Genomic DNA, 25823 nt, shown 5'->3' with positions numbered 1-25823 from the left:
CCTGCCCTGCTGCCCCCTGATCATGCAAGTGGCCCTCCTCTGGACCCTCTCCATGCTGTCCACATCCCTCTTGAAGTGCGGTGCCCAGAACTGGACGTGTGTCATAGTATTCTTAAACTTTCTCAGAGGCATTGACTGTTGGCTACAGCCAAGGCTAGCAACTTTGACTAGGGTGTCCCAGTGCTCCTGTTGGGACCAAAGCCAGAAGTTTCTGGTTACAGAGTATTACCTCTCTGCTCAGACCAATCACTGTATTTGGGGTCATGAAGGAATTGTACCCCATGGTCAGATTGGTATAGACTGTGGAGGGTTTTTCTTTCCTCTGTGGGGGGGGGCGGGGCGGGGGTGAGTGGCATGGTCCTCTACCCAGGATTTCTTGAGCCTATATTAACATTTCATAAAAGTTGGTCATTGGCTGCAATGATTCCCCTGTTTTATCTGTGGCAAGCTAGGGTGTTAGGTCCATGTTGTGTCAAGGTTGATGGTTCTGAGTTCCATTTTGGTAGTTTTATGTAGAGTTTAGATTATATAGGAGGGTTTGGACAGGGAAGATTGTGCCTCTGGCTGGAGGTTCCTTCCAGCCCTACTTCTATGTGATTCTGTGGTTGTGTCCTTGGCTGCATTGTAGGGTATGGGTAATGGTATGTTTAGGTGGTGTTTTGGGTCCCTTTTTGGGAAAATCTCAATGTTTAGAAAGTAGCCATATGGTGGTTTTTGTGCCTTCAGCAAGATAACTGCTCTTAAGTGAATGAAGTGAAGTCAGTGAGGTCATTGATAATGGTCTTTCTGCAAATGCACACCCACTCTCCTTTGCCCGCAGTGTCCTTCTCTACTGTAATTCTTTTCTGAGAAGATGAAGAGTTTGCTCACCTTTTCAGTCTCCTTTCTGACAACCTGTAAGAACTATTCCTGAGGTGGTAGAGCTCCCTGCTCTGTGGATTCCTTACTGCAGCTACTTGTCTGCCTGACTTCCTTTTTCTGCACCCTGTTCTGAGTGATGAGATTATGTAGGCTCATTCGTCCTTCAAGTACCAATTGATTTGCCTCCCATAATCAGGAGACTGCTTGTGGGTTGTTTTTTTTTTAATCACGGTTCTCATTACTGCTGTCTATAGAGCCATAGAAACTAGACAATTCCCAGATGCCACCTAAGTGAGACTTAATCCATTTCCAAAAATGCCCGTTACATATTATGTTTAGATTGGATAATTCAGGGGAAATGAAGCCATGCTTATATTTAGATTTTAAATAGAGTCATAATTTGCTATGTGTAATGAAAGCAGAGAGACCATTTATAAATTTGGCACATAACACTACTTCAGCTGTTTTGATTTCAGTTATAGAATCATAAAAGTTGGGCTGGAAGAGACCTTAAGAGGTTAGTCCAGCACCCTGCCTGAGGCAGGATCACCCCTGTCCAAACCATTCTATATAAAATCATTGTCTAACCTCCTAGCCAAACCACAGTGAACCCTGACACAACACAAAACATAAGAACCTAATCTGCCACAGGTAAAGCAGGGGGACCACAGTGGCCAATGTCCTACTGCTGTAAAGATTAAAAATATGTACTCCATAGATCCAAGGAAGAGGGCCATGCCCACTGCTATAGAGGAAGGCTGTAATGGGGTCTGTTAGCCTAGCTCCCCCTAGGCACAAATCAACCCTTTAACCCACTCCTATAATTTGGTCCCAGTGACACAGTCTCTCTCTGGGCTCAGCAGTACAGGCCATAATGCCCATGGTTCTTCTGTTCCACAGGGCTCAGATGAAACTAAGTAATTCAAAATAATCCAGCCTTTACCTTGGTCCCAGCTACACAGTCCCTCTCTGGGTCCAGCAACATAAGTTTCAAAGCCCTAGTTGAATCTGCACCACAGAGCTCAGTGGAAAACATAAAACAATCCAGAATGAACACCCATGGGCACTGGTTAGTTCTCACTCCAAAATCTTCATTTGAGGAATCCTCACTCTCCACATGACCATCACATACCTCTCCAGGTCCTCCTTCCCTCACTTCCTCTTCCTGCCTCTATTTTTGGTCAGCCAGTTCGCTTCCCTTCATTATTGTGGATTGCTTGAGCCAACTGAGGCCCCTTAGGTGCAGCCTGTTATAAAGGCAAACCCCCCACAGTCTGTACCAGTCTGACCATGGGGTAAAATTCCTTCCTGACCCCAAATATAGCTATTGGTCTGACCCTGAGCAGAGGGGCCATCTAGCCAGGAACCTCCAGCTTTGGTTGCAGCAGGACCATTGATTGGCACACTCCAGTCAGCATCCCCAGCCTTAGCTGTAGCCAACACCCAGTGCCTCTGAGGAAGGCTTAAAACCCTCCCTAGGCATCTACTCCACTGCCTCACTATTCTAAAAGTAAAGAAGATTTTCCTGATGTCCAAACTAAACTTACTTTACTGCAACTTCAGGCCACTGGTCCATGCCCTACTGTGTGCAGCAAGAGAGAAAGGGTGTTTCCCTTCTTTATGGCAGCCCTTCAGTATCCCTTCTTAAGTGTTGTGATGGGCAGTCCAGCGGCTGATCACTATATTGGCCTGCTCCTCTGCCTAGGGCAGTCCACTGTATCTCACCTGCCACGACTTGTAATAAACAATATACAATATGGGAGGCTACCCATTTAATGCCCTGATGCCTAGGGTGTTACACATGGCTCTCACCTTCCCTATACCGTGTCCCAAGCCTTGCATATGGCTTTCATATTGCAGCGCTTCACACCGTGACCTGTGCTCCAGGGTTTCACCCAGGACTCTCACTCCCCCTTGGAGCTTGCCATCACTGTGCAACCACACTATGTTCCAAGCTACCCACTACAACTCCCCCAGCTCCTGTGCAGAGCTGAAGTTCTTAACTTATGACCCACACTCAGCCTCACAATGTTTGAGGGCTTACTGGGGTCTTCCTCTGACCCAAAACTCAGCCTTGCCTTATCTGAGGACTCACTGGGGTCCAACTCTTCCATTCCTTTGCTGGGGCTACTCCTTCCCCTTGCTCACTGAGGTAGCAATTTACTCCCCATCACTGGGGGTCACTCCCTGAACTACTCTAGTGCAGTCTTTCAGGTTGCCCCCTGCAACCCTGCTCTGTACCCACTACTGTGTAGCCCTTCAGGCCTCCTTTGCAGGCCTACTCTACGCAGCCCATTTTCTTGCTGCACTCCCTCACTGAGGCCAACACTCGGCCCCTATGCTGGGGCCTCAGGGTCTTGCACCTCATGGCCTCAGGTGTCCAAAGACATGCCTGGCCCCACTACCTGCTCTACCACCCACTAAGTTGTTGGTGGCTGGGGTTATAAGGTGCCCCAACTTGCCTTTTACTGGGGAGGCAACTGGCCTGGCATTTCTGGGGAGCTAGCCCACCACAGGCAGTCCCACCAGGCCATCCTTCCTCAGCAGGGTGTAATTTTCAGTTGTACCTAGGACCAGGAGGCTCCTGCCTTTACATCCCAGGATGTTCTGAACAGCCACTCAGCAGGGTGGTGTTCTCCCAACTGCCAGCAGGAGACTGCTAGCTCAGCACTGAGGGTCTGAGTTAATATGGAGACTGCTTATCCCCCTCTTCCAATCATACAACCCTCTTGAGGCCATGTGACTGCCTCATCAGGGCTGGCCTACACCTGGTGGCTGCCCTGCTGCCAGCTCAACACTCTTAAAGCTGGACATGCCTCTTTCCTTCAATCTAGCCTCATATGATTTGCCTTCCTAACCCTTTTTATCTTTGTTGCTCACCTCTGGACCCTCTTGAACTTCTCCATGTTCTTTTTAAAATGTGTAGCCCAAAATTGCACACAGTACTTCAGATGAAGCCTAACCAGTGCTGAGTGGAGAGGCACTGTCACCTCTTGGGCCTTGTACCTAATGATCCCAAAACTGCATTCGCTTTTTGTACACCTACACCAAATTACAGACTCACACTGGGTCCATGATCTACCAAGACTCTCAGATCCTTCTCTGTAGTGCTGCTATCTGGCCAGCTGTATTGGTATTTCAGTGTGTATTTTGTATTTGTGTGTTTGATTATTCCTCCTGAGGTTTATCACCTTGCATACAGTATTTGGTGAGGTTATGGTTTTGTCCATTAACGTCAGCAGTTATAGAAATGAATGCTTTAAACTGATTGTTAGAGTCTGGGGAGCAGTGCAAATGCAGTTTGATAATAGGCTTCAATTTTCTGTGTTTTAAATCCTGTTTCAGAATAGGTGCCCGTTACCTGAAAAACGAATTGGAAGGGAAACATTTTATGTGAGAATTCCTTTGCAAGACTGGACCAGTGGCACATCTAGCCCAGTGTCCTCTTTCTGATGGTGGACAACATGACATGCACCGGGGAAGGTTTAGGGAACCCCACAAGGGACAAGTATGGAATAACATGCATGGGGATGGCGGTAGAGGAGAATGTTCTTTCTTAATGTCAGGCAGTCAATGCTTGGCTTTACTTCCCTTGTACAGTTTGCATTTTATTGTTCTCATTCCTTTGGTAAGGAGTATCAATGCTAACATATCCTTTTAAATCAGGCCTTCATGTACTTTAATATATTGGAAAATGTGTCTTCTCTTGTAACTCATAAGCATTCATTCTTTCTCTCCGTTCTTCCATGTATACTTCTAGGCCATAAGGAGATTTAAAAAGTAGTTCTAGCTATTTGTTTGAACTCTTCAAAGACTCATCTCTTTAGCCCTAAATCTCCAATATGATTTTTCTGTGGAATACAGCAGATCATGTATTTGTGTGTTTTCTGTTTCAGGGCTCTATAGACATTCCTTTTTTTTATTTTAAGGGACAGAAGTGAGCATGCATTGTTCATGGTTAGGTTGCCTTATTTATGTTTCAGTATCCATTGTGAACTGCATCTGGAAAAGATAATGTTAAATCAGGATCTCTTTCAGCACTTGAAAAAATGAGCTCTGAACACTAGAGGGAGCCATCTCTCAATTTTTGTTTAAATAGGATGCTCATTATAGCCTTGTAATGCAAAAATCCAAAGTTCTTTACATGTATATATACATTTTGGTAGACTTCAGTTTGTTCTCAGATCATTGAGTGTGATTGCATGTGGGCCAGGTTTAGAAAAGACAAACGTGAGGTTGCCAAGAAGAAATGTGGCAAATGCTTTTAAGGCTGTGTTAAAACATTTCTTCCTGTGCTTTCTGAGTTCATTGAAAGCTCTGTCAGCTACCCTTATTCAGGTGAGAGTTAATTATAAATGAGGTTGGCAATATGAGGCTGGAAACAGCATTCTCTTTAAAGTTTTAAAGAGTAGGTTTTTGGCTGAATAGTTCTTCTCTCCAACCTCCCTAACTGTCCGAGGGCCCTCTAGTTCCCTCTGCTTGTTTCACTGAGCCCATCTTGTTTTCATTCTGAATTCAAAGTCAGACTGAAGGTTTTTCAGTTGCTCTGTTGTTTCATGATTCATGACTATTTTCTATAAAAGCACTGTAGTATTCTGTAACAGTCATCCTAAACACTATTCTTTGGCAGTATTTTGGGTGACAGTGGCAGTATTTGGTCCTTGCATAGTTGCTGGGTTACAATTGTTTAACTCTTAGTTTCAGGTTAGCTAATATCCTCTTTATCTTTGCAAATGCAATTCAACTTTCTAAAGCCAAGAATGTCCAACTTTGGTGTGTAAAGTTGGCCATCTAGATCTGTGTTTCAGGTGAACAAAGTGATCTGACTTATGAGTTACCAGGCACCAGTAGCTTCTCTTTGAAGTTTTCAAACTGAGGGCACTCACTACGTTTGAAAAAGGCGGCCTCTTGTTTAGATCCGAGTTAATGCAGCAACTCTTCTAGCATCCAAGTGGAAAATTTTGACAAGAAGGCTTGGAGCTTATTGATGAGGTCTGTGCAAGTCGGTAGAATTTTGGGTTGTCACACAGTGTCTGGAATATAAGTTGGTATACCCTAGTTTTTCTTTTAGTTTCTTCCAAATAGAAAAAAAAACAACGCCTGATAGTTTGTTAAATGTTTTCTATAGTGTTTTGAAGCCAAATATTTTGAAATTGCTAAATCATGAAAATACAAATATTGCTGGTAGGTAGAGAAACAGAAATATGGCTTTTCGATCTTAGCTGTTTGCTTTTTAGCTTTTCACTCCATTAGAATTATGTTAGAGAAGTGAAAGCATCCCAACTAACTTTTAAATGTATTTGTCCCTTTGCATGACTAAATAAAACGTGAAAACTAGTGATATCTTGTAGTATTTTAGAGATTACATTGCTCATTATATTGATTCATAATATGTGGACAGAGAACAGCTCCTCATTTAATTTACAATATTTCACTGCTTCATTTCACCTGTTTTTCAAAATGTTAGGCATAGTTATAAGATAATAGAGAAACTGCGCCAAGTTATAGCCGAGATATACATTTTAAGTATAAGAAAGCTTTTAGTCAAAGACCTAAGGACAGAAGGTAGGGAGAAATGTAGTCTCAGAGAAAAAAGGAAGTTTTTCAAGTAAGAGGAGGAAATCTGATGGGACAGAAGTGTTTGCAGGAACTGCTGAGAAGGTTGTACAAACAGTTGAGGAGAGAGCAGCATGTGTGAATGCAAAGCATTTGGTGGGAAAGTGGCTCATCTGAGGTAGCTAGAGCCTGTCCATGGAGTGTTTTCAGATGTTCTCGACTGAGTTCTGAAATTAACTCCAGTAGTGTTCAGTAACTTCTCTTGAGTCCGTTTTTACTAGTTCATATAAGAAAAACGGTTTTTTGTTTCACAATACTACTTCTGAAGAGGCGTATGTAAAGACCTAACAAATTCTCAATTATGTGATTTTTGTGGACAGTGTGAAATAGGGTGGGCTCCGTGAAAAATGGCAGGCTCACTGCAAAAAAAACCCAACAAAACTGGCAAGTGGGCAGGAAGCCCTGTCTTTGAACATGCCAGGGAGTGGGGAAGAAGGGGGTGTGGGGAGGGCTGCCTGCAACAGCAGGTGGGGAGGCTGCAGGCAGTTTGCACCAAGGTCCTCGACCAGTTGTGGCAGGCAGCCAGCAGTCTGCACTGCGGTCCACAGAGCCTGGCCTGGCTCATTGCATGTGTGCATCCACCACCAGCAAGGCATCAGCCAGGTATAATTGTGTATAAGCAAAAACCAGTCTAGAGTGCAGACAACCAAATTATGCTGAGTTAATGAGAAAGTAGAAATCTATGACAAATCTAATATATTCATGTATATATTTTATTGTTCAGTATGTGGAGGCTAAACCACTGTTATTTAGAAATTTGTTCCATTCTGGGTCGACTGTCCCAGTCTGCCAAGAGTAGATTTAGCCATGTGCTCTGGTTAAAGGATATGTTCATGGACACTGGCTATTGTGTTTGAAAAAATTAAAAGCATTTTTTTTTTTTTAAGAAATTGGTTTGAGGACCGTTTGGAAACCTGTCATCTTGCAGTGGTTTAGGATCCACTTACAAACACACAAAACATTTGAGAATCTAGATTTGCCATTACTTTGCTTTCTGCTCATGTTTACAGTATGAGGCCCCTGTTGCTTTACCACTATGGCTGCTGCTTCTTTTGGTGTGGACACAGCTCTGTTGGAAGAAGAGTTTTTTTCTGTTGCTAGAGGTATTCCAGTTTCTCTAAGTAGCTGAAGTTGCATCTATGTGGGAACTTTTGCTGGCAGAGCTTTGTTGGCTATTAGGTGGTCTTTTCAAAACTGTAGCAAGCATAGGCTTGTCAGCAGAACATTGCAAAAAAGAAAACTCTCTCAGCCTGTTTTTGCATTTGTAAGATGGGGTTAATTATTTATTTCTATTACGTTTTATTTATATGTATGTTTTCAATTGGAAGTGACATAGGAAAGTAGTAATAACCGTTTCAAACAAGATATGACTACTTCTGAAAAAATATACAGTACTATTTCAGAAACTCTTTGAGAATATTTTAAAATTCTAAGAGTGCCATTAAAAAAAGGCAGATTGATTTTGAATTTTATGCCAGACTTTAGGAAAAAATGGTTTTTTTGTGTATTCAGCCCTGCGTGACAAATTTTAGACTGGAGCACATTTTTATGGTTCAGTTTTAAACTTCTCAAAAGCTGGTGCTCAGCAATGTGCCCTTGTTGCAAAGAAGGCTAACAGCATACTGGGCTGCATTGGTAGAAGTGTTGCCTGCCAGCTGGTTAAGGAAAGTGATTATTCCCCTCTATTTAGCACTGGTGAGGCCACATCTGGAGTACTGTGTTCAGTTCTAGAGAAAGGCAACAAAAATGGTTTGGGGGCTCGAGGCACATGACTTCTGAGGAGAGGCTGAAGGAACTTGGCTTATTTAGTCTAGAGAAGAGGAGACTGAGAGGGGATTTAATTGCAGTCTTCAACTACCTGAAGGGGGTTTGAAAGAGGATGGAGCTAGATAGTTCTCAGTGGTGTCAAATGACAGAACAAGGAGCAGCTGTGTGAAGTTGCAGCAATGGAACTTTCGTTTAGACATTAGGAAGAATTTTCTTACTAGGAGGGTAGTAAAACACTGGAATAGGTTACCTAGAGAGGTGGTGGAAGTTCCATCCTTGGAATTTTTTAAGACTTGGCTAGACAGAGCTTTGGCTGGGATGATCTAGTTAGGGATTGTCTAGTCTTGAACAGGGGGTTGGACTAGATGACCTCCTGAGGTCCCTTCCAACCCTAATTTTCTATGATTCTGCAATTCTAAGCTCCAACCGTTCCTTAGCTATACAATGTGAATGACCCACTATTATCATATTAAAAAGCATTATGGGCGTTGAGCCAGTTGGTTCACTGAACCAGCCTTGCATTGTAATTTTGCATTGAGTGGATGGTTTCTGCTGTGGAGAAAAGTACTGGTATTCTGCCATTTTTAATGATTAGAATAACTTCTGTTCTAAACTTGGAGGAGGAGAGGTAAGAAAATGCTAAATTTTAATAACTTTTTACTCATTTTGCTTTACAATACATAAGATGCTCTGAGGGCATTTCTGTTTCATGAAATGTTTTGTAATGGGTCTAGCATAGTGCTATTGATTTCACAAACAAACTTCAGAAGACAAATCTATATTGCAAGTAGAACAGATTTCTTCACACGGCATTTTTTTAAGCAATGGTGTCAACTACATGAGTGTGGCATGGAACCTTCTATCTATTGTACCTTCTATCAAGTTTTATACCACGATATCTGAGCACTGATTAGGAAGAGGCAAGTTCTAATACACTTCTTTGATAATGGTGAACTGAGGAACAAAAAATCAAGCAGAGCTGAGGGAGCCAGCTACCTTGAGTGCCTTTCAAGACCCTTAGCAAAAACTTTTTATGTCTTTCTTTTTTTAGGGTGAGCACTAAGAAGTCATATTTTTTTAGGGCTGTGTGAAGCTTTGGGCGGTGATTCAGTTTGGAGGAGATTTGGCCCAATTCGGTGGTCGAATCTTTGAATCTGAATTGAATCGGGGGACCAATTTAAAGGTCCTAATTGAGTCAATGCTCTCCAGAACTTCAGAAAATATAATTTAAGTGTGAAATGTTTTAACATGGACAAAACCCTACAGTAGGGGTTGGCAACCCCAGGCATGCATGCTGAGTATGGCATGCAAGACCATTTTGCTTGCCATGTGATTGCTCGCTTTGATTCGGACAGTCCCTGGTGGCTGCAGCAGGAAGATGCAGCTGGATTCTGAGCTGATAAGTACTAGGGGCGGAGGGGGAGTCCTGGGGAAAGGAGGAGGTGACCACGGGGGACCATACCAGCCCCCTGACCTCTGCTTGCTCCCCTAGCCACCCCATGGCTGCTCCAATCCACCCCAGCTCCTGGTGCTTTAAAGAAAAGCACTGGTTCTCACTGGGTGCTGCTGGGTCCCCCTCCCTCTCCCCCCCTTGCTCCCCCAACCCCCCACGGGTGCCCTGCCTGGGCCAGCTCCAGTTGTTTAAGGAAGAAAAAAGGGAGAAAAGCCCTGGGACTAAATCTGTTTGGCTGTCCCTTGCATAAGATGCTTGGCAGCAGTGATGATTCTATACAGATTATGGTCAGTTGAGGATTGTTGTGATAACTTTTTTTTAAAGCGTTTTTCCTAGGCCCAAGTGGGATCTAGACATGAGAAGCTCTGCTAAAATTGTGGCGCCTCTAGACTTGGACACTAGCAGAACTGTAGCTGCCCCGGAAACTTTACTGGGAAAAAACTGGAGGCATCTAAGGTCTTGCTGCCACACAAGAGGTTACAGGTGAGTTTGGTAGATCACACTTATAGATTTAGCCACGTACATTCAGCCTGAAGTGCTTTGTGGATCTGAGCCCAAGCGAATGCATTTTTGCCTTTCAAAGGAAACACTGGCAAGATAGCTTTTAAAGAATGTTCACACTTGGTGTGAATCATTTGGTTACTTGTTGTTTTGCGCTCCTGATTTACCCACAGCATGTTAGACTATTAAAATATTCATGCATTTTCTGCACTAGGACAACACTGACTGTTAACTGTAGGGCAGGGATAGGCAATGTTTTTTGGCCGGAGTGTCGAAAAGCACCACAATGCCCACCTTGGAAGGTGCCGAAGTGCTGGCATGCCAGAAAAACGAAATGTGGGCAGGCGGTACATGGCAGGATGCCCTGCTTGTGCCCCTTGCCCCTCACCCAAAGCCCCTGCCCCCCCAGCCTGGGTTCTGTGACTGTCAGTAGCTGCCTGCAGGGAGCAGCCTGGGCTCCCGGGTGGCAGCATCTACCTAGCATCTACCCAGAGCCGGGAGGCTGCAAACAGCTGTGCTGGGCTCCAAGCCCAGGCATCATCTCTGTACCAGGCTGTGCTGCTCTGCTGTCAGCTCTGAGGTGTACTTGCAGTTGCCACCAGCATGGAGCTGAAGCTGGAGCTCTGGAGCCCAGTGCAGCTCTTTGCAGCCTCCTGGCTGCAGTCAGCCCCTGCTCTGGGTAACTGCTGCTAGCTGGGAGCCCAGGCTGCTCCCACCAGGCAGCTGAGATGCTGCAAGTCATGCTGGGAGCAGCCCAGGCTCCATCACTGGCAGCAGCTACCCAGAACGAGGGCTGGCCGTGGCATGCTGAGCAAAATGGCCTTGCATGCCATACTTGACACACATGCCAAGGGGTTGCCGACCCCTACTGTAGGATTTTGTCTATGTTAAAACATTTCACACTTAAATTATATTTTGAAGATCTTCCTTTTTCTTGGACCGCTTACCTTTTATGATGCTTGATTTTAGTTTTAAAAATGTTTCTTCATGCCTACCCATACTGTGTGGAAACCTTAAGATCCTCTTTTGTTTCTTAGTAACATAATGTTTTGGTAGCCATTGCTTAAGCCTGGAGAGTTAGCAGCTCTAAGCTTTTGTTTTGCCTCAGTATCTGTTTCCTAGGGACAAAGTCATCTTGCATATGGTTTCTCCATGCCCCAGCCCTATAGCATCAACTTAATTTTAAATCAGAACATGCTGTTGTACTATCGTGTTTCCAGTTACTTTTCTGTTCAGGAAAGGATGGTTTTTCAGGCCTTAGGAAAAATAAATGGAGAACTCTTATATCTCTCATAACAGCTTTATTCTCCCTGTGTACTGTATTGCCTACTCATCTTGGCCTATGGAGGATTAGTTAGTTGCCTGTTCCTTTTACTTTTCATTAATTCAGCTCCTTATTTGGCTTCTTAAAGGGTGTTTTTGGAAAAGGCACTGCCATTCATTCAGTGAATGAGCATTTAGTTTTTAAAGCTGTTTGAATGCTGCCTCCTTCCTAAATGACTGGGGAAAGGTTTTCAAATCTCAGTGCCCAAAGTTAGGCTCCTGGTTCCATATTTGTGCACCTCAGTAAAATTGACTTTTGAAGAAGCTGCACACTCAAAAGTTCATATTGCTTTCACTTCCGTTCCTTTTACCTCCTATATTGAAAATCCAGGGTACTTCTCATGGAAACCAGGATTTTAATGCCTATGGGGGGACAGTCCAGTTAGGTGCCAAAAAGGTGTGCTTTAAAGAGTAGGAATGCTTAGCGTGTAGATGTTTTCCTTTCTTTCACTAATCAACTTTCCTTCTTTATGTTCTGAGGATCTGACTCTACATCCAGCAGAAGCAGGGATTAGTTCAGTAATATGTGCAGAAAAGGGCTTGCTGAGTGGTCTGAGAGGTGAAGGGCTCATATCAACATCTGACAGGCTTTTTGATGGTGGTATTTGAGGTTTAGAAGTGTTCAGTTGAATAGCAGAGTAGTTTTCAACCTCAATAGACTCAAGTCACCCCTGCATTACTTTTGTGAATTGAGTGGAACCCAGTTTCAAAAACTAATTCCTGTATTAGTGTGTACCTCCTTGCAGAGGGCTTGGGCATTAGGGATAGGGGATCATTCAGGACATGCCCTCACCTTTGCTTATTTGCTTAGCTTATCTGCTTATCTCTTCATACCTTACACCACTCTGCTTGAGAATCACTAGAGTTCCAAGTACTAAAAAAAATGCTAGGTATTAGGATATTTGTGAACCTGACCTACCTATAGCGGTATGTAAGTAGTCAAGGTCATAAATATATCTTGTGACCCTGACATTTATATACATATATCTTATTAGGAGAGGTCAAAGGCATTATTTGAATTTGTTTCTTAGCAAAGACAACATCTGATTGTTTTTCCTTTTAGATTTTACCACACTTTGCTAATTTTCTTGAAGTTGCTGGCTTTTTCTTTCTTAAACGTGAGCTGTAAATTAAAACAGAGGAGCTTGTCCTTTTTGTACTATTTTTTGTTTCCTTATAATGTATAAGGATAGCTTCAGTCGTGTGGTATGCATGTGTGTGGGTTTTTTTTGTTTAACATTCCAAATATCAGATACTATTTTTTTTTGGTGGAGAACTGTAGTAAGATCTCTTGAAGTCCTGAATTGTGAGATGTTAGGTATGCTGCAGTTTTCTTGTTGTCTCCCAAGCTGAAACAGAGTAAGACAAGATACTTTTTTTTTTCCCGTTTCAAGAATGAGAGGACCCTGCTCTCTGATTGCATGGAGGGAGAACAGCACATGAGGTTTCAATTTAATGGAATGTCCTACCTTCAAAAATCTTGCCGGAGCCATCCAGCAAAAAAATATGAATTTTCTGTTCTAATTTAGCAGAATGAAATATTTTACAATCTCTTAGATGCTCTTCATACAGAATGAAACACAGTAAAAGGCTTTAACTGTGTCCAGCCCCCCTCCCACACTTTATAAACCTTTACCTAACAAAGTGGAAAAAAGTTTAATGTACTGTATCTTAATCTAATTTTTTGTTCCAGCTCCTTAGCAATAGCACAGCTAAGAGTAGAAAAAGAAGGTAAGGGAATTTGGAAGCAGATGGGACAGTGACAATAGCAGGAAACCTGTTATAGTACGAGGAGAGTCAGCAAATCTATCCACTCCATTGTTGCTTCAGAGAATGTTCCATATCTTGTAGCACTAGAAAGGGGTAAATTTAGTTTAATGGATTATTCACGGCGATTATTCACCGTTTTAATATCTTCACTCAATTTGATTAACTGCTTTAAAACAAATCCATTTTCTTCAACACTTTTGACACTATGTGCCTCAATAGACGGTGTGGATTTGATTTAAATAATGATGGTCAGGAAGCCTTGATTTAATCATTGTTTTCTCCAAAATTGCATTCTTGTTGTTTGATATCCTTTATTCATTTAACTTCTTGAAACTTTTTTGCATTTTTAGAGAAAGGTGAGGGTTTAACTGTCTCTACACAATCTTGCAGAGACACTATAGGGCTAATGGGTAGGTAAATCAGGTCTGTTATCTCTCATCGTCATATGCTGCTGTTAGGAAGGATGTTATCTCTGGAGACAATAAACTCTCCCTGTGCCTGAAGATGAGCATTGGTGCCTGAAAGTTTGCAGAGAAGAATTTTTCCAACTATTTAGTTGGTCTAATAAAGATATTACCTCTGCTGAAAGAACGTTGTCTGCCTATGATCCCTGGAGACACAAATCCACAGTTTGAGAATTGAAAATAAGTATCACAGAGATGTTTAATGAGATCTTCTAGACTGAGCACTGAGACCCATTGGGTAGAATGGTTTTCTTTAATCTTTACTCATCTATAAAGAAGCCTCTGGGATCCCTGTAAGATTGGGCTCCTGGTATGGTCTGTTGTGACCGATTTATACAACTTCTAAAAAAAAGGTTACATGAATATACGGTCTCAAGTTAGTATATAATTAGAAGTTATAAACCCTATTCCATGATGATATCTTTGAGCTTTAATATATTTTCAGTTAAAACTATCTTTATATAAGTTTATTTTTAAAGCATTGTAACACAATTAAATAAAAAAACCTGATTTTTTTTTAAGTGTTGTTTTTTATCCTCCCTGTCCATAGATGTTCTGTTTGATGTGTTCTAAATGCCCTTGAAGCACTCCAAACAGCAAGTGTAGAACGGTAGTGTGGCTGAAGTTCTTCAGATCCTCAAAAAATGAACAACATCTTTGAAGTACTTTTTTGAGGTACTTCCCAAAATATTATGTACCCTCCAGTGGATCATAATAGGATGTGTCTGTGTCCTCCAGTAGCCCACAGTGCTGTGTTCCCCCTCCCTCATGAGTGGGGAGAGCAGGGCAGACAGCACCTGAGCACTTCCTTGTGCACTCAGCTGTCCTTAGGAGACGTCACAGATAGAAAGTCATGTAAAGAATTATTTTCTCTGTCACCCCTGCTGGAGAGCACTGCCACTGCTTCTTGTTGCAGCGATTTTGAAATGCTCTGGTGGGGGGGAGGTTACAGTTGAGGAGGTGACATATCTACATGGCATTGAAGTGCTCCAGATTGGAAGTGCTCTGAATTGGGGCAGAATTTGGAGTGCTTCAGGTGCATGTATTTCTGTTGCCTGAGTCTGATTCATGTAGTCTTCAGTTTTCCTCTCAGAGGCACACTCTCCTGAGATGTGCATTGGTTTTGTGCCATTAAATATTTGGTAGAAATACCCTACCTCTGGAGTGGGCAAAATATGGCCCGTGGGCTGGATCTGGCCATCAAATAATTCTGTCCAGCCCACAGCTGTTCCTCTGATGGAGAACTGCAGCTGACCTGTGGCTGCCCTGGCTTTCGGTGCCTCTTGGCCTTTTCTCTTCCCTTTGCCATAGCTGGATGTAGCAGCTGCTCCAGTGGCAAGGCAGCCACTCCCTGCCCTGCCCCAGCCACCAGTATATACTCCAAAGCAGGGGGTACTGAGCTCCTGGCCAAGCTTCTGCCCAGTGAGGCTGTCTGCGTGCAGCTCCAACCCTACAGCCATTCACAGACCAGACAGCTCAGTCCCTGGCAAGAGTCGAAGCTCAGATATGGTTCTCCCTGCTGGTGGGAAGCGGGTGTAGGGGGAGGAGGCCCAGGAGCTGTGGGTTATCTGGGCCCTGCCAGGCTGGGGACTGGTAGGAGTGTGGGCGCCATTAACACAGTACCACACTCTGTTCCTGTGCACCACTTCAGGCTGCGCCATGTGGATGCAGCTGGAGTGGCGGGTGCAGCTTCTGCCTGACTGGCACAGCTCCTGTGTCCCCAGCGTGTGACCAAGTCAGGCAGGAGCTACTCCAGCTGTGCCTACATGATCTAAAGTGGTGCGCAGGAACACAGTGTGGCTGTGTGCTGCGTGCTTGGGGCAAAGGGGTGCAGGGAGAAGCGGGGAACACAGCACGGCACAGGCCTGGCTGGGCCCGGATAACCCATGGCTCCCGATCCCTTTCTCCCTGCACCCCCTTCCCCACCTTGAGTCCCAGCATGTGGCCAGGTCAGGCCCGAGCTGCTTCAGCTGTGTTCACATGGCCTGAAGTGGCACGCGGAAACTCAGTACAGCACCGGCCTGGCCCAGCCCAGCTGTGTGCCAGGGGCTCAGGACAGGAGAGGGGTACAAGGAGAAGTGGGGAGCACAGCACTGCACCAGCCCAGTTGGGCCCGGATAACTCATAGGGTCCTGCTCCTTTTCTCCCTGCGCCCCCCTCCCCCCTCCTGAGTCTGCAGCACACAGCCAGGCTGGGCTAGTGCCACATTGTATTCCCACACTCTACTTTAGGCCTCATAGATGCAGCTAGAGCGACTCCTGCCAAACCCAGGTGTGTGCCAGGAACTTGGGACAGGGGAAATGGTACAAGAAGAGTTGTGGGGAGCTCATATCCATGTGTGTGTGCATGGCTGTGTCTGTGTCTGTGCTCACATGTGTGCACATGTGCACGCGCATGCACGTGGCCCTAAGCAGTTCGGCAAAACTCGTTAAGTGTCCCACTGGCCCAAATAATATGCCCACCCCTGGCCTGGCCTCCCTCTTTTCAAATAGTCATTGCTTTTGAACATGGAAAGTTTTGATCTGTTTTATAGGCCCAGTCCATCTGGTTGAGCCTGGTTAATATTTTCTGTGCCTGTACTTACTACTTGTCTATTATTTGTATTACTGTAGTAGTGCATAGAGGCTGTATCAGGTTTGGGGCTAATTAAGCTAGATACTGGGCAAACACAAAAGGGATTATCTCCACCTGTAAAATCAGGATAGTAATATTTTTCCCTTATAAAATGTTTTGAGATTCTCTGAAAATGGCCGTATATTGCTAAGTTGATATTTGTTCTGTTTTAATAAGTTCACATTTCTGTAGCAACTTTCATTCAGGCCTCTTAAAGCAAATTATAGACCATTATTGAACTTCCTCTTTGCCATTTTCATTACCCAGACCCTCCATAGTAAGTTACATAAATATTATCCATGCTTTTCGGAAGGAGAGTGAATTGCACAAAATTTCCTAGCAAATGCAGGGTAATGGCTTCGATTCCTAGACCATTTTTTTTTCTTTTGTGACACAATCAAGGCTGATTTATATATTGAAGACAGCAATTCAAAGTAGCTTATGCCACTGTATGTGTATATGTTTGGAATTCATTCTCTTTTAAATACTGCTAAGTAGCAGGAACAGAAAAAGGTGAATTGCTTTTTCTTTCTGAAAGTCTTGCTTCATTTAGGATAACTGTTTGATCTTAATCCTGTGGAAGCAAATAAGTAAGTTCAGTGTGGTAGCTGCAGATAAAATAGTCTTCTCAGCACGAGAAAGGGGTGGATTGTAACCAACAGATACTTTGTTTTGGGGGAAACGTTACAAAAAGTGTCATTAATAGGCATGTTGACTTGACTTTTCTATGAGTTGTAATATTGTATGGCTATTTTCTTTGCCTTTTGTTAAATAAACATTTTCATTTTTGGAAAATAATTGTTTATTAACAAAAAGAGAGCAAGAGCTAAAAACCAGAGCATTTAGTATTTAATTTTTTTTACTGATACTTTCTTAGGTCTAGTGTTTTGTATTTACTTACCACCATTAAAATCTAAACGCCTTTGTTCAAAAGAACTGGGCAATTATACAAGGGATCTAGTGCACTTATTAAAATTGACTGAATCTAGTTCTTGCAATATAATACACTAATCATGCACCAGTAAAGACTTTTTTGGCTGATACCGATGGCCAATTATTAACTAGCCATATCAGCCAGTAGCAACCCAATACTGATATGCAGCCCCACAGCTTGGAGAGCCGTGTCAAGCCGGTAAGTGTGTGGGGAGGGAAGGGCCTGGAGGGGGCAGATCAAGGCCCCCATGGTGAGGGAGGGAATGGGCAGGGGCAGAGGCAGGAGCCGTGGGCAACTAATTTGGGGGGGTGCAGGTAGGGGGGCTGTTCCCCTCAGGGGAGGTGTGGGGGGCATGTGCCCCCGGATTTGTGTGCAGGGTGAGGGCTGGCTGCCTGCAGCAGGCTTGGGGCCAGAGTCTGTTCTGGCCTTTTGCAGGCAGGGGGCTTGGGGCAGGGCTGTGCTTGGGGTGGGCGGCAGCAGCGGTGGGATGGGGTGCTTGGGGTGGGCAGCGGCAGAGGTGGGATGGGAGCTACAGAGTGGGTTATAGCCACCCCAAAATTTGCCATAGCCCACCCTGTAGCCCCATTCCCAGTGCCACTGTTGCCTGCCCAGTCCCTCTGCTGGGAAGAGGCTGGCACAGCCCACGCTGACCTTGTGCAGAAGTCCAGAGTGTGTATGTCCCTCATGCCCCCCCTGGGGCGGCGCACAGTGGCAGGAGCTGCCCCACCCCCATCCCTCCATACATAATGTAAATTTTCCTTGTATCAGTGCCAATCCGATATGGATCTATATATCAGTGCACCTCTAAAATTAACTTTTGAAAGACATGTAATGTATTGGTCTATCCATCTTCTGTGTATCTGCTGAATATTTTGTTTTTCATTAAACTGAAGTCAAAGCAAGAATGTTTTAGGCTAATTCTATGAGGACTAGCGTAGGAATTTTTAAAGATTCAGACATATGCAGTACTGTAAAATGTGTACTATAAGAGTGCAGGCATCTAGAGTTATCTGCTGAGGTAAACAGGATACATGCAGAATTTGCATATATGTCAATGGAACAGGAGGTAAGGCATGATCTTGAGTTGCAAATACTGTATGTTGAAAATTAGTTACGTTTAGATTTTGTAAGCAAGGAAGTGATTTTTCAGCTCCAGGTGAATTTGGCATAAAACTCTATGGTTTATTAGGTAGAGACCTTTCCTTTACATGCACATTTTATTAGCAGTGAAGGTAACAAGATTTTTTTTCTAAGTACACAAGTTAAATGGGTATTGAACTGTATTAAAAAGCTCCTTTGAAAAGTGTGACTTGTAATGACAGGTCCTCATTGGAAAAGAGGGAAAGATATTGAAACGGATTTTTAAAAAATTGACCTGATAATATGAATCATTCAAAATGAATCTGGTCCTACTGCATGCAACATTTTCAGGTGGCTAGGATTGACTGCTTCATGCTCTCAGTAGACAGATAAATTGAGGGCAATATTTCTATTCTACAGTCATTATTTATTATGTTATATGGACTAATACAGCCTACGTCTTGTTGTATCTTATCCAATTTTTGTGTAAAATAAGTGTTGGACTAATAGTGAAGGGAGTTGTTCATTCAAATTGCTGAAAGATCTTGCATGTTTTAATGCACTTACCTTATTTCAGAAACTTTAGGGTGCCCTAGCATACCTTTTGTTGCCTTTACTTCATGGTGACTCACCAATACAAAGAATGCTTGGCTGCTGTTTAGGTTCCAGCCTGTCTCCCCTCCCACACAGTTTGAATATTAAAAAGATACTGTGAATCCAAGCTGACAGTTTTAAAAATGTGAATGTCTCCATTAACACTTTTACAATGTTTTTAACCAGTAATCGTTTTTCATGTAGACTAGGAACTTGTTTTTTGGGGGAAAAATATTAATTCTATGATACAAATTCAAAATACAACTCAATAATAAGGGAAGGACACGGTGCTTTAACACAAGGAGACGGCATTTAAAAAAAAAACACAAAACAAAGTGGGGATTGGCATGCCCTAAAACACATAATTTGTGGACTGAGTTTCAAATGAGCATTGTACATATAATTTTATGTGTGTTTGATCTAAAAATAATCATCCAAAAAATAGGGCTAGGATATACTGGGGAATACAAGAAAGGCAGCAAAACAGGTCTTATCTGTAGTTAGCAGGCACTGCAAGGACTAAGGTCAAATTCTGTCATACATGCACAAATACAAGACACACACAGAGAGAACAAAAATTCTGAAAGCAGTAATAAAAATAATCCATTATTTACTGTTTTAGAAATGTTTTCACTGAGGCAAGTTGCAGTAAAAATTAATGTGTGTTATTAAAAATGTAAATACATAATGATGCATTTATACAAGTGCAAGACTAAGTATTTTACTTAAAGTATTTCAGTTAAAAGATATACAGTAAGTGCACACTTGATATGACTAAGCAGGCAAAACGTAACATTAGTTCCATATACTGTAGTACAGTTCATGCACAGATCTCTCCCAAAATAAAAGGGTACTCCAAATAATTCTTGCTGGGATGAAAAAAACAGGATGGGTTGCTGGTAAGGGTGTCAGCATGGACGGGGGTCAGTTATAGACATTACTTACTGTAATTTGTGATTGTCGTGGGAGAGGCGTGGCTGTTGGTGTGATAGTGATACTGCTGGTGATTTTATTGGTAGGTTTACTGGGTGTTCCATTAGATAGTGCTGGTGTTCTGCTATCCTGCATTGGAGTACAAGGGCTGCTGGACTTTGCTGAATTACTAAGAGCTTGAACATAAGGACTTCCTAAATGAATGTGGATTTTATTATCCTCAGTAGTTATTACGCTTGAACCAGTACTATTAGATCTTTGGAATTGCCAGGATGATTGCCTGTCTGGAGATACTCTAAAAACAGCATGCTTGGCACTGATTTCCAAAGGCTCTGTTGAAAGTATCTGTTCCTGAGCACTGGAAGAGCCTGGCAGAGCCAAGGGGGACATTGTCCTTTCAGGAGTTACTGAGCTGCATGATTCGGGTGTTTGAGATCTTGCAAAAGCAGCCATAGTAAGAGGTGACATAGCTTGTTCTGGGCTCATGTAGCCTTCTGCCACTCTTGTTTTTATTGGAGTTAGGGAGGCATTTTGAATAATAGTTATTCTTTGTTTTGGTGTGCCACAGTTGGGTATAACCGCAGTACTAGTGTAAGAGTGAGCACTTTCTGTAGTAGGACTTGTTATTTCAAGTGTCGCTGTATTTTGTCCGTGGTCTGGAGTAACCTTTATATGAAGAGGCTGTCCAGGTATATGACTTAGAACTAGATCTCCTGGCTGTGCAAAACTTCCATTTTGTTTTGCATGAATTTTTCCATTTTGAGGCTGGCCTTCTTTTGACTTCATCCATGGGATCCATAATTTTTTGTTTACAGCATTTGCAATGGATGAATTGCATTTAAAAGATATCATTTGTTCCTCCTCATTATGGTCTTCATCATCATTATCACTGTCTTCATATAATTGCCCGTTTATAACTGCGCGTTCTAATGGAATAAGGCTCTTGTAATCAGGTGGCTCATTGTCAGCTGGTTCTGTCTGGACTTCTTTAGAGAGAACCTGCAAGTCAGAAATTCTCCTTCCATTGAGACTAGGTCTGAGGCTCTTACTGAAGCGCCTGTACCTTTCTAATTCTTTTGTGAGGTTTTCCATTTCTCTTGCCAGCTCCCTGTTTTTGTTTTCTTGTTGTGTGAGTTTCTTTTGCAGGATTGTATGATCCCCCCTTAGATGACCTATTAAGTCCTCTGTTGCCATATACTCATGAATTTTCTCTTTTAATGCATCTACCTCCCGAGACAGGTGACCCGACTTAGCTTCTTCTTCTTTAAGCTTTTTGAAAAGCCACTGTTCTTGGTTGGACTCTGCCTTCTCTGCCAGTTTATACCTAGCCAGTTCTATTTTTACAACCTCTAGTTCCTCTGACAGAAACTTTGCTTTGTCTCGTTCATTAATGTATCTTCGTTCTAGAGACTCAAATTCATCCTCAGTTTTCATGAGATCGTCTTCTATGGCTTTCATTTCTTTCAGCTTATGTTTCAGCCTCTCAACTTCTTGGGAAAGTTCTCTTATTTTGTTGTTCTCTTGCTGTAAAGATGTGCTGGATTTAGTAGTCTCTTTGAGTTTATTTCTCAGAAACTCTTTTTCAATGGCTTCTAAGGACTGAAGCCTTTTCCTTAGAACATTTACTTTGGAAACAAGATCACTTCCTTTCTCTTCCTCTGCTTTCAGTTTGTTTTTCAGTTCATCTCTTTCCTTTGTTACAGTAGACAGTTTTTCCTCTGCATCAGATTTTGATTTTAGTGCCTTTCTGCTTTCGTCAATTAGCTTTTCTGTAACTGTCTGAACTTTCTTTTGCTCCACCTGAAGCTGAGTATTTGCAGCTTGTAACTTTTCTTCGGTTTGCTTTATTTTCTCACTCATTGTTTTCCTTTCATCCACTAACATCACTGTTAGTGTTTTCAGTTTAGTTAGGTCATCCTTAAGTGTGACTTCTGTTTTTTCTAGCTTGTTTTCAATGGCTTCAAGCTCTCCCATTCTAGCTTTTAAGCTATCCAGTTCAAGGGACAATTGCTTTGTTAACATTTTTTCTTTTTCTAGATTGCACTTCAGAAAGTAACACTCTTGTTTCCCCTTGCTGAAAGCATCTTCTAGTTTCTCCAGTTCCATGATTCTTTTGTTGAGTTTGTCAACTTCTGCTTTAAGGTTCTTGCTCTGTGCTGCTTCTTTTTCTAATTTTTTATTAAGCTCTCTGCACTGCTCTTCCATTTTTATGAGCTCTTCATCTTTACCTTCCATTTCCAGCACACGTTTCCGTAATTCTTCAACTTCAGCCATAAGGGTAGAATTTCCACACTCTCCTTTATTCATTTTATCCCTTAGGTCTTGCAATTCTTCCTCTGCTTTTCGCAGAGATTTATTAGTCTCTTCTAGTTCATCAATTTGTCGACTGAGTGCAGTTAACTTCAACCGAAGCTGGCGATTCTGATTGTCTTCATTGGTTAGCTTGGCCATCATTGCTTCTTGGTCTTGGGAAATCTTGTTGTTCTGGGCCTGCAATTCAACCTCCAGCCTGATAACTTTTTGCTCCTCTTCCTGAAATTTTGCTTCAGCAATGGTGAGTTTTGCATATGCTTGATCTGCAGTGGTGGCTAGCTCTTGAATTTTTTGACTCTGTTCGTTTAGTTGTTCAGTGAGTCTTTGCTGTTCATCCACCACCATTAACGCAAATGATTTCAATTTTGTTAGTTCTTCTTTTAGTTTAGCTGTCTTCTTGTTGTTTTCCTTCTCTCTTTTTGCCTGATAAGCCGTTTCTTGTTCAAGAAGCTTTTTCAGTCTGAAAAATACAGAGAATATCTAACTTTTGTAGCAGGTTTAATGGATATTTAAATCAAAATTGGAATTACTTTATCATGGGTACCAGAGGAGAGCAAAGTGTAATCCGATCCCACTCTAGTGCAGAGGAGAAGCTCACACAGGCTACTACAGCATCTACATAAATTTGTAATCCAACAGTAAAGTGTTTTATGTCAGTATAATTATGCAGATGCGAGGGGGTTGCACTGATCTGACTCTGCCAGGTTCTGGAAGGGTGGTATATAAATCAGATGAACAACAGATATCTCATAGAAAACAAAACTGTGTGTAAGCAAGGCCAGAGTGGAAGTGGGATACTTATCCTGTAAATGTCAATTCTTGCTGTAAACAAGTGAATCCCAAGGAAGGTTTTTCTTTTGAACCTCAACATACCTGGGCACCTTGTTATGCAAAACACAGTTCTGGTCTTAAACCCAAAATTCACAGTAAAAACCAAAATATATTTGGATGAAACTCCACTTTTTCATGATGCTTTAGTTATTTAGTTATTTCCTTAAATTCTTCCTAACTCAGAGGTTAATCTGGAATTATTGTTTGAGTATACATGTATAATCCACTTTTTTAAGGAAATGCAGGAGACATTTCATGTCTAAAGTTTGGGCTGTGCATTTATATTACGTAATAACCTGAATTAACCTAAATATTCTAGTATATGGGATCTTTTCTTGGCTTTGCTTTTCTGTCAGGAAGAAATAAAGTGGTCAGTATTTCTCTCTCTTTCATCAGCTCTTTCATTTTCTCCTCAATAAGTAAGATCCCTGAGGCATTAAGCAAGTATGTGAAAAACATTAACTTTTCTATACAGTGCTAGTATATGGTTGAATAATATACCAGTATGCTTAGTGTCATTAATTGGGGTGAGAGGAGGGAAGCAAAAGACTTGTGACAGGAGATTTGAGCTCATGCCTCTCTGAACCAGCTAGTCTCTAAGGTGTCACACTGCCTTGCTTTTTCAACTTTTGTTGCTGTACAACATCTCTTCCCCCAAGTGAAGTCCTTTGTTCTCTCAGAGCACTTAGTGTTCCACTTTTGTGGCCTTGTGATCTCCGAAGTTCATATTGCAACCGTGTTTTTTATTCATAGAGCTGGCAAGTACTCTCATCTGTGCAGCTCTTTGAGTGCTGAGTGGCTTGGAACTCATACTCCTTGGGATACAGTTTGCTACTGCCTGCTGCTTGTTTGGTAGAGATAGAACCTAGATTTCCTGTCTAGTAGGAGAAAGCCACCGCTACTTGTGTAAGATGCTCGGTCACTTTTGATAGTGGTATTGGGTGGAGGTTTCTGAAACTGAATACAAAATCTTCCACCAGTCCATCACCCATGAGCTATTTATCCTTCAAAAGCTCATCACTGTGGCAGTGAAGCACTTTATATGTGAATTGTGCAGCATGAGTTGTAACAATCAGCTATGGAAAACTATTTAAGGAAGCTATTATTTAGCCCCAAATTCTTTATAGAGCAAACTAATGTGCCTGGGAAGTAGACATTTAAAGATGCCTGCAGGAGGGAGAGGTTTGCCAAATGTGCTTTGAGAGATGAAGTAGGGTTGATAAGGTAAAGTGTTATGGAAAGGTGCCAAGGATGGCAGGAAATTCAGGGAAGATATAGTACACACGTGTGTGTGTGTGCGTGCGCATGTGTCTGTCTGTGTATGCATGTATGTCTACTTATAACTGCAAGTATATTATATTACTGCAAGTAATGCCTGCAAGTATGTTATAACTTGTATTTGTGTTCTCTTCAGTGTAAAATTTCCTGTCCTTCCTACCTCTGCCCTTGAGTGCTTTAGTAGTGAAGTTTGGCTGATGATTTAATGTTACTATAGATACAAAATCATAACAGAAGCATAACTAGCAATTTCATTTGGACTTACTCAGCTCTTACATATGGGTGAGGTTAGCTGTCTTAAAATAATATCTGCAGAATAGGCACAGACTAATAGTTTTCATTTTATTTGACCAACTTGTTTCATTATCTTGTAATTCTTTTTTTTCAATGATTAGCAGGATGAGGGAGTAACACCCAAATTAATTGGTACTTTAAAACCTGTCTGGGTGCGTCTATGCAGGATGCTACTGCTCAATGGTTATTGCACGTTTATTTGTACTTGTATAAGAAAGTACTAAATAAATGTGAACGCCTTTTAAGTGACACTGCTACACAGTAGCTTAATACTACTGCGCTGCAGCGTCTCGGCACAGTTTGTGCTATGCGACGCTACTGCACAGTATTATCAGGCTGCTGCGCAGTTAGTGTCTTGTGTAGACATGCCCTCTATGAACTAAATTAAGTTAAAGCAGTAAATGAAAATGTTTGAACTCTTGCTTTCCCTTAAATGTCAATTTCTAGGGGATGGGGTTGTCCACAAATTAGTAAAACATTTTGATTTGCTCATGGATGCTCTACGGTAATTATTATAATGCAAAATAGGTAACAGATTAAAAAAATATATATGTATTTGCTCTTGGCTGAGTAGGTCACTTCAAATCTTTCTAGTGTGTGCACCACATGTGCTTCCAGTTTGTATCCTCACTCTTTGCTATAACAGTAACCCCCAAGCCCTTGCAGACAGTTCATTAAAGTAAAGTACTTGAATCTTGATTTGACAAAACACTTAAGTCTGGGTCTGGGCCTGAGTCACGAGTGTTGATCAGGTCTTCAGTGCATGAAAATCTGAACAAAACTAACTATGTTTTGCTAATAGGTTAGACCATGGATTTGTACAGGATAGCCTGGGCAGGGATGATGCCTCCTGCCTCATGAAGAGAGTGAAAATAGATGACTTCTGAAGGTCCCTTCCAGCCCTACTTTCCTATGATTCTATGTTATTGGTCCTTGCCCTGGCTCACTGCATAACTGTGAAAGGATTCTTTGGTGACTGTCTCTAGGCCTTTTGAAAATTTAGAAGGGATTCCTCCAGACATTGAAAACCTCATCCTTCACTTAAAGAAAGATGGAATTTTAGAAACCTAACTAGAATAAAAAGCAGGTGTATCTGAATGTTCAAATCCATCACTTTGAATTTATAATGACAAGCATAAAATCATTTCAGTGTAAAGCTAACTCGGGTAATACAGAGTGTATTTCAGGAGCCAGTATT

The 25823-nt window shown here is 42.2% G+C and overlaps 2 protein-coding genes across 6 annotated transcripts in view; one reads left to right on the top strand and one right to left on the bottom strand.

The window, feature by feature from the left end:
* CMSS1 (cms1 ribosomal small subunit homolog (yeast)) overlaps window positions 1-25823 on the top strand; it is a 378236-nt gene that overhangs the window by 14395 nt on the left and 338018 nt on the right. The window lies entirely within an intron of this gene.
* The window catches only part of FILIP1L (filamin A interacting protein 1 like), a 317446-nt gene that overhangs the window by 8324 nt on the left and 283299 nt on the right, over window positions 1-25823 (bottom strand). For all 5 annotated transcript variants that reach the window (XR_002103491.1, XM_019548855.1, XM_019548856.1 and 2 more), the window contains one exon: window positions 19922-22682. Coding sequence is in view for 4 of the 5 variants with exons in the window: in XM_019548855.1 (XP_019404400.1) it covers window positions 19922-22682 (2761 nt within the window). In the remaining variant the exon portion in view is untranslated. The remainder of the gene's footprint in view (window positions 1-19921; window positions 22683-25823) is intronic.

The sequence above is a fragment of the Crocodylus porosus genome, unplaced genomic scaffold (genome assembly GCF_001723895.1).
Source record: "Crocodylus porosus isolate Cpor-Errol unplaced genomic scaffold, CroPor_comp1, whole genome shotgun sequence".
In the NCBI taxonomy this organism is placed as follows: domain Eukaryota; kingdom Metazoa; phylum Chordata; order Crocodylia; family Crocodylidae; genus Crocodylus; species Crocodylus porosus.
Note: the sequence above shows the minus strand (reverse complement) of the source record. Positions and strands in the feature narration are given on the sequence as shown.